This window comes from Polyergus mexicanus, unplaced genomic scaffold (genome assembly GCF_030449975.1).
Source record: "Polyergus mexicanus isolate NDT 795.1 unplaced genomic scaffold, iyPolMexi1.0 SCAF_7, whole genome shotgun sequence".
NCBI lineage: Eukaryota > Metazoa > Arthropoda > Insecta > Hymenoptera > Formicidae > Polyergus > Polyergus mexicanus.
This window is the reverse complement of record NW_027223327.1, coordinates 3,062,906-3,074,619: the sequence shown is the minus strand read 5'-3', so window position 1 is coordinate 3,074,619 and position 11,714 is coordinate 3,062,906. Positions and strand designations below refer to the sequence as shown.

Here is an 11,714-nt window from a genome sequence, read left to right as displayed (position 1 = left end):
CAATGTCAATTGATTTATAATGTTATCACGAGGTCGCTCAACGTGCGCAAACTAATAAACGCAATTCCTCAGCTGTTTTCAGCTTCTTTTTTCTCGAGACCTTATCGCGGAAATATTATGCTATGCGATAACAATAATATAATTAATTATGCATAATACTCGGTAAATTATATTTTACACGTGTGTCAACTTACACTTTATATAAAATAATCTTACTCATCTCTTGCGTGTCGATGCGATCATTATAATGATTCAGTGATATTTCTAAGAAATATTTTTATTCCCCTCTTGACCTCGCAAATGCGTATTACAATTTTGCAATCTCTTAGAATTATCTTCTTGCATTTAAATGGAAGTCTTCACGGAAAATTTTAAAGATAGATATTTTAAGAATATTTTATTTCAAACGAGAATAAAAAATTTTCCTCGCAGTATTTATAAAATTTCATTAAAAGAATTCGAATAAAAGCCATCAAGTTTCCACTCCATCAAACTCATCACGCCAAGTTAACGATCGTGATCGGGAAACTCGCAACCTCATCTGCGACGCAAAACGCGGATGAGGGCTTTCGCGTGACGGACGTAAAGATGAAACGCTTGGGAAGCTGATGAACGACGGTTACACTCTGCTTATTACGAGAGAGAGAGAGAGAGCGCGCTCGCGCGGGCTCGTAAGATCTTACAAACGATTCATATAAAAAGCGCGATCGCGCCCGTTCACCAAGAGCCCCGGCGATCTCCTCTCCTCGCGTTCTCCAACGCGATATATGCCGTCCGCGTAAGTCGCGGTAGCGCACACACATACACACACACACACACACACACAGATCCTGTACAGATTTATGGGTGCCGGTGTGTGGTAGCACCAAGCACCGATGTAGGTGTATATACACTGTCGTAGGTGTATACCATCGCGGTTTGGCGCGCGCTGTTCTTGGCACAGTTTCTGGTCATCTCCTATCGCGAGCGGAACACGCGCGCGATCCGGACCCGCGCGCGATTTCCATATAAAAATCTCGTCTCGTCTGTTCAGCATTCATCATCCATCATCGTTTCATTTTCCCTAGATCGTGCACCTGAGCGATCGAACACGGGAGAGGAGAATCCGCGAGAGATCGCTCCAAGATGAAGTGAGTACGCGTGAGAATCGCGATACCTTCCTGTCGAGAATCGATGTGACATTTGGCGTTAGATCGATTTACAATAGATGCAAGCCGAAGAGTGCTCGTCGTGTGACGTAATAAAATTTCACGGATTAATCAAAAGTGAATGCTAAATTATTTATAACAAAGGTAGCTCCGATGTGACGTAATCGGTTATTTTACTTCATAGCGTTTTATAGCGCTGTAATAGTTTATGATTGCGTGGCAACGCGATTTATCAATCGCGTAAAAGATTTTATTTTCACTTTACATGTGCACATACATATATATATATATATATGTATTTCTATAAATATAAATATAAAAAGAATTGATGAAAATATTTCTATAAATATAAATATAAAAAAAAATGATAAAAATATTTTTATAAATATAAATATAAAAAAGATTTATAAAAATATTTCTATAAATATACATATAATATAAAAAAATTTTTGATTATTAATTTAATAAAACACTACACTTAGAGCAGTACAATTTATTATAACTCGTCCAATTTTGATTAAAGAAGAAGTCTTTTAATTAAAATAAAGCAACTGTGATGTGAAAAAAAGAAAAAAAGGTATCTTCTCAGATGTTCTTTAAAGTTTCTTCGACCTCGGAAAAATTATTCGTAAGGAATCACAAAGCACAGGAAACTCTGTACTCTAGACTCTTGAGTTCGACAAGTCTTAAAAGAAGGCCGCGCGCGTTGGTTGCTTGACCGAAGTATGAAAATAAGATACGAGCAATTTTGTGTACAACGTGTTTTAAACGCTCACGTGGCTCGTAAACATACGCATAACATATCACGTGGCATACGTTAGTGCATTTTCATATGCGTTGTGCTTGAAAATCGTTTGGCATTGGCATTCTTCGCATCCGTAAACACTGGATGACGCGGGATTACTTTTACGGAATCGCATAATGACTTATTCACGTAATTAGAGCGAAATCTGAGACTCGCACGATACATAACTCGACAAAAAGTTTGTAAACATTGATGACTTTTTAACACAGTGCAACGTGTTAAAAAAATCATAAAAAAATAATACATATATATATATATGATAATATTAAAATAAATTTTGAAATATATAAATAAATTAATACACAAGATAAGCATATAAAACAGTATACTCAAATATTTTTATTGCGCGTGAAGAAAATGACGACAACAAAAGTTTCTTACTATCAGTCTTGAAAAAAATTATTTTTTTTGGTCTGTTATATTTTCTCATCGAATAATTTTCCTTATTGTTACCTTTTTCATATTCGCGTGTAACAGAAATTTATCAAATATATTATCTTAGAGATCTCCTTTGTAGAATATTTTCCGTAAATAAGCTACTACCATATACTTTTAAGAATAAAATAGTGTTTTAAAAATTGATTAATTTTTTTTTACAAAACAAAATCTTGTTGAAAAACCGATGGACACGAGAATATTCTTAAAAATAGATCCAAATTTGTTTGTCGTAAAATATCGATCTTGTTCGTTCTCTTCACTCTTCTTCTAAGGCCTCACCCTTTCTTATATTAATTCGACATCAAATGTATGAGTACGCGCGAAATATTTCCCCAGAACATCGTTCCTTTCCTTTCGTTCTTGATCAATCGTATATATTGTATATCTAGGTCAAGAAAAACGATACTGCCGTAGGTGTAACGGGCCTATCAAGTAGTATTGTGTATTTTTAACCGGCGTTTTTTGCGCGTGGCTTACTCACCGCCTAAATTTAACATCAATTCCGTATGCAAAACGCTCCAATTGTATTCGCGTCGATCGCACCACGTTACTTTCCGCAAGAATTTTTTTTTATCTTCATCAGTTACGCATAAGTACATATTCCGAGCATGATAAACATTCGACGTCACGGTCGCACATCATATGTATCGCACTTGAAAATATAATTGTGGATCAACGTCATTAGACGTTAACTAGACGTTATTTTTCTTTTTGTTCTAAAAAAAAATTATAAAATACGAAATTAGACGTACTTATACATTAATTAAAAATATATATACTATAAATAAATATATAATATATGTATATATACAATATATATATTTATTTATGTATGTATGTAAAATATATTTTTAATAATAATTATTATATATAAATTATAAGAATGTAAAAAATAATATTTTATTTAATAATTTTTATCAATAATTAATAAGTATATATAAATTTCTGAAGTTATTATGGATTGCATAATGCTCTCTTATGATATTAACATTTTTCTTGTTGAAAAGAATCGCTCACAGTGATCTCTTGCGTAGTGACGTAATCCCTTTTTGCGCGAGCCGGATAGAACCGCCCTTTCAGCAGTGCATAGTGCGCTCTTCCGGGATGCATTTACAAGCAACAGCAAGTTTATTCTCTACTATAATGGACACACAACTTTATATTATTATATGTACAATATTTTAAGAACTACTCTTTTACATGCGACAGATAATTGAAGTCTTTTTAAAGACATTTTCTGAAGAGGATCTTCGAATCTTTTGCAATAAAAAACAAAATGTCAAAAGTTGTCATTACTTAGTCACCGTTAATTATGCGTTTATCAGAAATCTATATAAAATTTTTTCATACGTAAAATAATTTTTCGTCGAATAAAACCGGTTTAGTTTGACTTACAAGAAGATTTAGAAAACATGCCAGAAATTCTCTGCGCTATACCAGTCTGACATGACACGGAATGATTTCCCCTTACTAAACTAACTGTGCCATTCGATCATTCCATTTAACGCCTCAAGTCTTTTGAATGAAAATAGTTTTTTCCACCACTTAATAAATTTGCTTCTTTTGTCTGGAATTTTCAAGAAGCTTCTTAATTTCTCTCCTTTCTAATATTATAAGAATCGATGAGACAGCCAAGGTACGTTTAATATCGAAATCTTTCTCGGACGAGCGTCCAAGAAAGTGTCGGTCAAGTACAAACGCTAATTCACCGTGAACTATCAAGGTAATCTTAATCGCGACCGGTTATCATTCGCGACGGTGACGTAATAAGCTCTGTTCGCTCGCGCGAGGTGAACAAGAGAGCTCGCGAGAACAGTTTAGGACCGTGAGACACGTTACCTTATTGGGAAACGGCAGACCTCGAAAGCGAACTCCTTCGCGTCTTCAGCTACGATCCCATGACGATCTTGGCCGATTTCCTGAGACAAGCGCGAGAATGCTTCGCGAGCCTTCGATCGAAGTACGATTTGATATCAAATATAACAATATATATATATATATATAATATTCGAATTAAATATGCACGCAAATGTCGCGTATGCAGCGTTTGTTGGATAAAATAAATACTGATTATGCGGTTGCTTATCGAGATGAGACGCGGAAAATAATTTTAAAAAGAAGAACGCGCGTGGTATTTTATAAATTCTTTTTTATTATTGTATACGTAACGTCGTGCATTCGTATACGTTTATTTCGCACGGATCTCGTGTTTATCCTCCCCGTGGCCGGATCTCGGATTCCCCGAGTGCCGATGAAATAATAAACGCCGGAAGGAAGGTCAACGCGCGAGCCAGCGATTCTCGTTTAAGTATATCTAAAATAGGCGCGAGCGCGCGCACGTGCCAATGACCTAAATTTCCCTTATTTTCAATATAACACGAATTAACTTTGCTCATGACGTTGCGATATGTCAGGGCGAAAATGAGATCCCGTCGCATCATCGTCCAATATTCCGTAACTCACCGGGTTACGTCATCTTGGGATTAAGTGGGTGAGGTGCGGGTGTGGCAGATCTATGACAGAATTATGTGAATCGTTCTGGCATCTATTTCGATCGAGATAGTCTTGAAAAGTATACGAGGCAATAGTAACTGTTTCAAAAGCGAAGCTTTCTTTTATTCTTCCCTTTCGATGTTTCTAAAGAGAAACGAACAATCAGAGAAAACATTGTCATATCTCGCTAATCTCTTTTTAATATCTTTTTTTTTTTTAATTATTCGTCAGTAGACATTGCTTCTGATTTCTCAAAACTTATAAGATATATGCCTATCATATTTAGTATAAAAGAGAGTACAATTTATATTAAGAAACAATTATGTATTAAAATTATGTTTGTGCAGGGATAAATAATACATTTATTATTTATATCATTATGTTATTTCGGTAGAATTTAATTTCACCGTTTCTCTCCATTTCAGGATGCAACTGACAACGTGTTGCGGATGTTGTTCCCTGAAAACGGGAACAATTTTTAACGGAGTATGCGGAATCGTAAGTAACCCCATCATTAATATATATTTTTTAAATTACGTGATTCAATACTACATAAATTTTTCGTGCAGGTGCTCGCCGTGCTTTCTTTAATTGTGATCTTCACGGCGAACGTAGAATGGAAAACGATAATCATCGACATCCTGGACAAAACGACCGTAAAGATCATCTTCGCGATCAATCTCTGCATGACAATCCTCATCTCTACGCTACTCGTAATCGGCACTATAAAGGTAAGAAAATATTTGCATTGTAATTAAAAATGTCAGGGACTTATATATCAAGTTGCAAAATATATGAAAAGTCATCAAATATAATTTAAAACTTTTTGCATAAAAAAATTGTTCTAAATTCTTAAAAAAAATAAATAAATAAATAAATAAATAAAATAAAATAAAAAAAATAGAATTAATAAATATAATAAATAAAATTATTGATGCAAAATATCCATTTATATATCTTACATATCACTAGTAAATATTGTATCTTAATATATTCATTATGTGAAACTATGTATATTTTACATAAAATGTAATATATTTCAGATTGAACAAGTAACGTAACACTCATATAATTCCGGTTTGATTTTGCAGAAAAATACATTTATGATGCTACCATGGGTTGTCCTGGGTATAATGTTGGCCGTCGGCCTTCTTGTGAGTGTCCTTTATAACGCGATCGTGTTCTTTATAAATCACGATGTGCTCACCGGTCTTCTTTGGCTTATCCTCGGTCTAGTTGCAGTCGGTGAGTACTTAATCAATCGCGCTTTAAATGCAACCGCAAGACCTTCAATAATACATATCAGGGAAAAATATATTATTTTAAAGAAAATTATTTCCTTTATATTTAAGATGATCTTAAGATTTCATCCATTTAATGAATGAATATATGAACCTTAATTTGTATCAATAGTAAAAACTAATATAATTATATATTATAATTATATAGCTAAAATTAATATAATTTAAATAATTTCAATTATAAAAAGATTATAAAGTAAATAACAAAAATCAGTTATGTTTAATCACAAACATCTTTTTGTATTAAAAAAAAATTAATATTATATAATATTTATGAAAATATCCAACAGATTGTCTAATGTTGCTTTTGATCTTTTTACAGTGATATATACGTACATGTGGCTGGTGGTGTACAGTCACTTTCAAGAACTGAGGATCGAGAAATTGAGCAAAAGAATGGGTCCCTATGGAAAACCGTATAATTATCGACGACCATGAGAAAAGAATCGAATGCGAATCGGTTGCGCGACTACAAACCTAATCTTTTCTTATACATAATCGCAATTTATTTTATATAATAAATTGTAGAAGAGATAGAGAGTAAAAGCAAGACGAGACATAGGAATATATCCTTTCGCGTACTTTTCGCGAATCTATATATTAATAAAGTCGCATAGAGATATATTCATCTATTGCGCAGCTTATTTTTCGTACACCAAAGCACGATATATTTCGATATATTAATTAGATGATCGGATGTTTCGTAAAAGCATCCCATAGCCTATAGTAAAATAAGCGAGCATTATTTAGATTAGACAGTATTTATTTTCTTTATATAATTATTTCTCTCCTGACAAATAAATATTATAACTTTAAAGAATTTTATTTTCAAACGACTATAGCATTTTAAGTCTTTTACATGAAATTATTAACTTATAATTTACAAATTTATAACAATAACAAAAAATTAAGTTGCTTATATATACAAAAAAAAACAAAACATGTTTCTCATATATTTTTAATTAAATTAAGTATTATTTTTTTTATAATTAATTATTTATAATTAATTAAAATAAATGTTTATTTTATTAAATTAAGTATCAAGTAATATATGTATATAAGCAAAGATTATTATATATATACTTTTATTTTCTATAAATAATGAAAACAGAGGTGGAGAGAAAGATTAGATAATTAGCGAACTAATGAATTGACCAATTGACTCGTGTTCTTATAAGTTTACAACTTGTTTTTTTTTTATAATATGAAAAAAAACACTGCCATACTCAGATCACCAATATAATAATAATAATAAGAGGTAGAGTTTGTAAATTATCATATAATCAAACAATATAATATAAAATATAAAATATTTTTCGTAATATTATTATAAAGAATGAGTCTTCACATACTTGAGTTTAATCTTTTATTCTCGTTTTTCTTTTTTTATACGACATGTGCCATATTTCAAACTTTTGTCTTCTCTAATATTATTTATTATAAGTATAGATTATTTCCTTTTTTCGTCCAGTATCATGTGTTACAATCCTGATAGTTGCACAATATTCTCGAGGATCTTTTTTTATGGCATACATTTTTTGCACGTTTTGTTTAAAAAAATACGATCAGTTGAATATTTCTCATTAGCAGTATAAGTTGATTATTTTTTTAATCAGGCGATCTCACGTGTATGTTCTTCTTGATATAAGAATATTTAATTTAAAAAAATTAAATTTGCGATGGAAATAAATATTTGATAAGAAAACGCTTCTTGAAAATAGGAAAATTTATTGGCCAAGTTCATTTTCTATATTTTCTCGGATCAATAAGGAAAGACTCGCAGCGGCAAGACCTGTTATATGATTGTTACATCCAAAATCGGTTATTGATGACGATCGCCGAGTCATCTTATGCTCCTCAGAAAATCTGAAACGTTTAACATAATGTTCATCTCGTGCTTTTTATGCAAATAATGCTTGATATGTAAATATATACGTAGCCTGTAATGCATTACAAAATATATAATAAATATTTCAATAATAATATAATTGTGTAAATCTAAATTTTTTGATATATGTATATTATATAATTATTATGTAATAATATATTTATAATTATATAATACTTTTAGTTCGCAGGATTATGCACAATTATAATATATATTATAATTCTAATATACATTATATGCCAATTAAATTTAATTAATAATTATGTTATCATAGTGAGTGTGTCATATAATTATATATAATTTAAATGTATTCATCAATAAATATATATTTGTAACGTATAAATCACCCTTGGAAGTTAAAGCAACCACTCCGATGAGGCCAGCTTAATATCAAATCTTCGTAATGTTTATCGAGAAATTCGTAATAACCTTCCATACCGCACAGAACAACTAAAAAAAAAATAAGAACAAATAGTTTATTTAATAAACATTTTTTATTTCATTTTTTTATTCTATTTATCTGATGCAAAACATTTTTTATTTTACATTCTTATCTCATTCATATAATATATTTTCATTGCATATACGCGTACTTTGCTCAATCATGAGATCTCGTCCGAGGTCTGGAAAATTCCATGCTTCAAGATTAACGAGATCCTGAAAAATTCTGGCGCAAAATGCGGGTACCAAGTATGAAAATGGCAACGATGCAGTCTCTCGACATCCAAACTAAAACCGACCATCGTTTAGGAACTTCATTCTTTTTATTATTTCAACTTGTATGGAAATGTACAGAAAAATGTATAAGAAAAAAATAATTATTTTCTCATATAAAAGTACAATATGTGATAAGTAAACAAAATATATAAATATAAAATAATAAGAATATTTTATATTTATAATTAAAAATATAAAAATAATTTAGCATTCACACATCTGAAAGTAACAATGAACACTTCAATCAGATACATAATCAGAGAAATGAATATTAAAATGTAAAATTTGGAGAAATAATTCGAGATCTTTTCTTTGTCAAGCACACACAATATCTTTTATAAAATTAATTAATAATAGAAACCTTTATTATATTGTTTGATATCTTACTCTTTCAGCGATTTGGATCATAAGCAATCTATGTGTGAGAGAGTAACCCGAAAAGTCATCATTCCTTATCAATGCTTCGGCGCAAGTCTGAGGAATTTGACACTCTCCGTTTAAAGAGCTACGCGTAATTTTGAACAAACATTGATCACTTTCTGTTTCATTTGGCCATCCTTCTCGAATGGATTTAACGACCTGCGTATAGTTTAATTCCTCGTTGGGGATGGGTCTATCTTTTGGAAAGATCCTTGTCCACCATATAGGTCTCATCCAGAGGGTAAGATTGTTTAAAGTCGATTGCACTGTAAAACTTTGTATCTCACGAAACTCGACACAAGATATACTATTTGCTAATCATTAATCGACGATCGAAAAAGCCTTTTAGCAATGCATGCTCGAATAATTAAAAAGATATAAAGTAAGAATTAAATTTGAATTAATTTCTTATAAAGAATGTTAATTCTTTCAACTTACATGTTAATGTACAATATCAATTATTACATTTATAATACAAGAATATATAAAAACTTTATTGTAAATTTTCTATTCTATTTCTAGAATAATTGAAGATAATTATTTTAGCATTTTCTGAGTCCGTTTCTTTTTACATTTTTCTATGTATCATTCTTTCTTATCTCCTTTGAAATAAGCGTTATCATTTTAAATACAGAAAATGCGTAAAGTAAAATATAGTAAAGAGCAGACTCTTTATTGTTCGTTTCACGTGCGCTTTATGCATGTACTTACGCGAAAGTTCGATCCCGCTCTCCGGGACAACGTTATTCATCAATTTTTTTCGGGTCATATTGGATAACACAACTATTTCTTTGAGTGCGATGAAGAATCTACTTTCCAAATATTGTACGTTCTCATGAAAAAGTGCCGCCATTAAGTTAACTATTTCAATATAGAAATTGTGTAATCATCAAATTTAATCAGAAAATTATATAAAAAATATTTATTTTGTATATTTGATAAAATTTATAAATTTAAAGCATCTCGCATGATCAGAGCTTCATATTTTGTCTCTTACAATTAGTTGTTAGATATTTTGCAAAAAAAAAAAAAATTAATACTAATTGCCAATATAATTACGAAGAAATTCTTTACCTTTGCTTAAGGTAACGCTAAACGTGGCGTCTACGTTCATCTGATGTGGTCGGTCATTAATGTAAGTGAGAACCTTATCTAAGGCAATTAATTTTCGTTCTGCAAACGTCGATATACATTTCATTATTCTATAATTATTTGATACACTTCGACAAGTTGTGTTCCTAATGCTGGAGTACGTGTAATAAAAAGATTAAACATAATCGGAACAAGAAGCAAAACAAATTCAATGTATGTCTTGACCTTTTGAAACATCTTGAATACATTTGAAATAACATCTTGAATCGGATGAAATTCCTTTTTAAGTTTACTTGGGATACCCTGTTTTCGACACTCGCATCTTTATGCACATATATTTCCAATTTGATATGATTAATTCACTTATTAAATTAAATTAACTTAAATTTTCACTTACCGAAACTTTTGGGATTAAATTCCGCTTTGGTTCGCAACGAAAAGTAGGCGAACACAAGGAAGATCCCGAGAACACTAGAAAATCTTACAATTTTACTTTCCATCGGAACGCGTCTACGAAGAAAAAACGATAAACTCCGTTCGCACAGTCTATATAAAGCCTGCTAGTCCCCCACTATGTGTCAATGAACACCGAGTAAACTAAACGTTCGATGAAATTTATTGTCGACCGCTTTTTCTTCATCGAAGGAAAAGTATGTTGCGCGCTCCCGAAACGAATCGGATGCAAGAACACGTGGTATCACTTTTTCTTCATAAGTCAGACGTATCCTGACAGGAAAAGCGTACTCCAGGGGACCATGCTGGATTATCGTGGCTTCCCAACCACCTACGAGAAATTCAATCTCTATTCCCAGCTTACCTCGATTGAATTAAAAAAGCGTATTTGGTTTTTTATCTCGCGTATACATAATAATTTATAATTACAGAGTTTATCATAAAATATCCTAAAAGAGAGAGAAAGAGAGAGAAGAAAAAAGAAAGATATCTTTCTCTTCATAAAAAAAATAAAACTTGTAATGTGCTAATAATAATAAATAATAAATATTAAATATATAACAAATAATAATAATTAAATAAAACATTAAAAAGTAAAATAGTGTTTTTCTCTTAAACATCTCCTGTGTATAAAAAAAAAAAATTAATTATAAAGTTTTTAAATGATAGATAAGAAAAAAAATATATTACACATATAAAAAAAATTTTTTTTAAATTCTTGAAATAAAAGATGACAAATAAAAAAGTTTCTTTAGATGATTTTTCCTCGCTACTCAAATAATATAATTATAATTAAGTGTCGAATTTCATCGTTTCTAAATAAACGATGAATTTTTTTAGATAACCGTTTTTTATGATAGAATATACTTGAGATTTACGTAAACATCAATATTAGTAATCATTGTTCCCAATGATGAATAATATTAAAGCACAAAAAATGTATTACTTTAATATATATA

The 11,714-nt window shown here is 30.8% G+C and overlaps 2 protein-coding genes across 4 annotated transcripts; one reads left to right on the top strand and one right to left on the bottom strand.

Moving 5' to 3' along the window:
* Positions 1-902: 902 nt before the first annotated feature.
* On the top strand, positions 903-8,339 carry LOC138934704 (uncharacterized). 2 transcript variants are annotated; one of them, XM_070298718.1, is made up of 5 exons: positions 903-1,130; positions 5,310-5,382; positions 5,454-5,615; positions 5,976-6,129; positions 6,508-8,338. In XM_070298718.1, exons 1-5 carry the CDS (start codon positions 1,126-1,128, stop codon positions 6,621-6,623), a joined length of 510 nt encoding a protein of 169 aa, XP_070154819.1. In that variant the 5' UTR covers positions 903-1,125; the 3' UTR covers positions 6,624-8,338. The 2 variants fall into 2 exon arrangements, with proteins under 2 accessions (XP_070154819.1, XP_070154820.1); XM_070298719.1 differs by lacking the exon at positions 903-1,130 and adding an exon at positions 1,161-1,292 and having other exon boundaries at positions 6,508-8,339.
* On the bottom strand, positions 7,786-10,802 carry LOC138934703 (UPF0764 protein C16orf89 homolog). 2 transcript variants are annotated; one of them, XM_070298717.1, is made up of 7 exons: positions 10,700-10,802; positions 10,285-10,383; positions 9,922-10,071; positions 9,178-9,476; positions 8,667-8,802; positions 8,421-8,523; positions 7,786-8,051 (listed from the first exon to the last, which is right to left on the bottom strand). In XM_070298717.1, the coding sequence occupies exons 1-7, from the start codon at positions 10,800-10,802 to the stop codon at positions 7,913-7,915; spliced, it is 1,029 nt and encodes a 342-aa protein (XP_070154818.1). In that variant the 3' UTR covers positions 7,786-7,912. The 2 variants fall into 2 exon arrangements, with proteins under 2 accessions (XP_070154818.1, XP_070154817.1); XM_070298716.1 differs by lacking the exon at positions 7,786-8,051 and adding an exon at positions 10,528-10,624 and having other exon boundaries at positions 8,396-8,523; positions 10,285-10,454; positions 10,700-10,778.
* Between the last annotated feature and the right edge of the window lie 912 nt (positions 10,803-11,714).

Excerpts from the sequence above, each read along its gene's own strand:
- LOC138934703 (XM_070298717.1), bottom strand. The coding sequence starts at position 10,802 with ATGGAAAGTAAAATTGTAAGATTTTCTAGTGTTCTCGGGATCTTCCTT. Across the intron at positions 10,072-10,284 it reads TAGCGTTACCTTAAGCAAAG|TTAACTTAATGGCGGCACTT; the intron begins GTAAAGAATTTC and ends ATATTGAAATAG. Across the intron at positions 8,524-8,666 it reads AGATCTCATGATTGAGCAAA|TTGTTCTGTGCGGTATGGAA; the intron begins GTACGCGTATAT and ends TTTTTTTTTTAG.
- LOC138934704 (XM_070298718.1), top strand. Across the intron at positions 5,383-5,453 it reads TTAACGGAGTATGCGGAATC|GTGCTCGCCGTGCTTTCTTT; the intron begins GTAAGTAACCCC and ends TTTTTCGTGCAG. Across the intron at positions 6,130-6,507 it reads CCTCGGTCTAGTTGCAGTCG|TGATATATACGTACATGTGG; the intron begins GTGAGTACTTAA and ends ATCTTTTTACAG.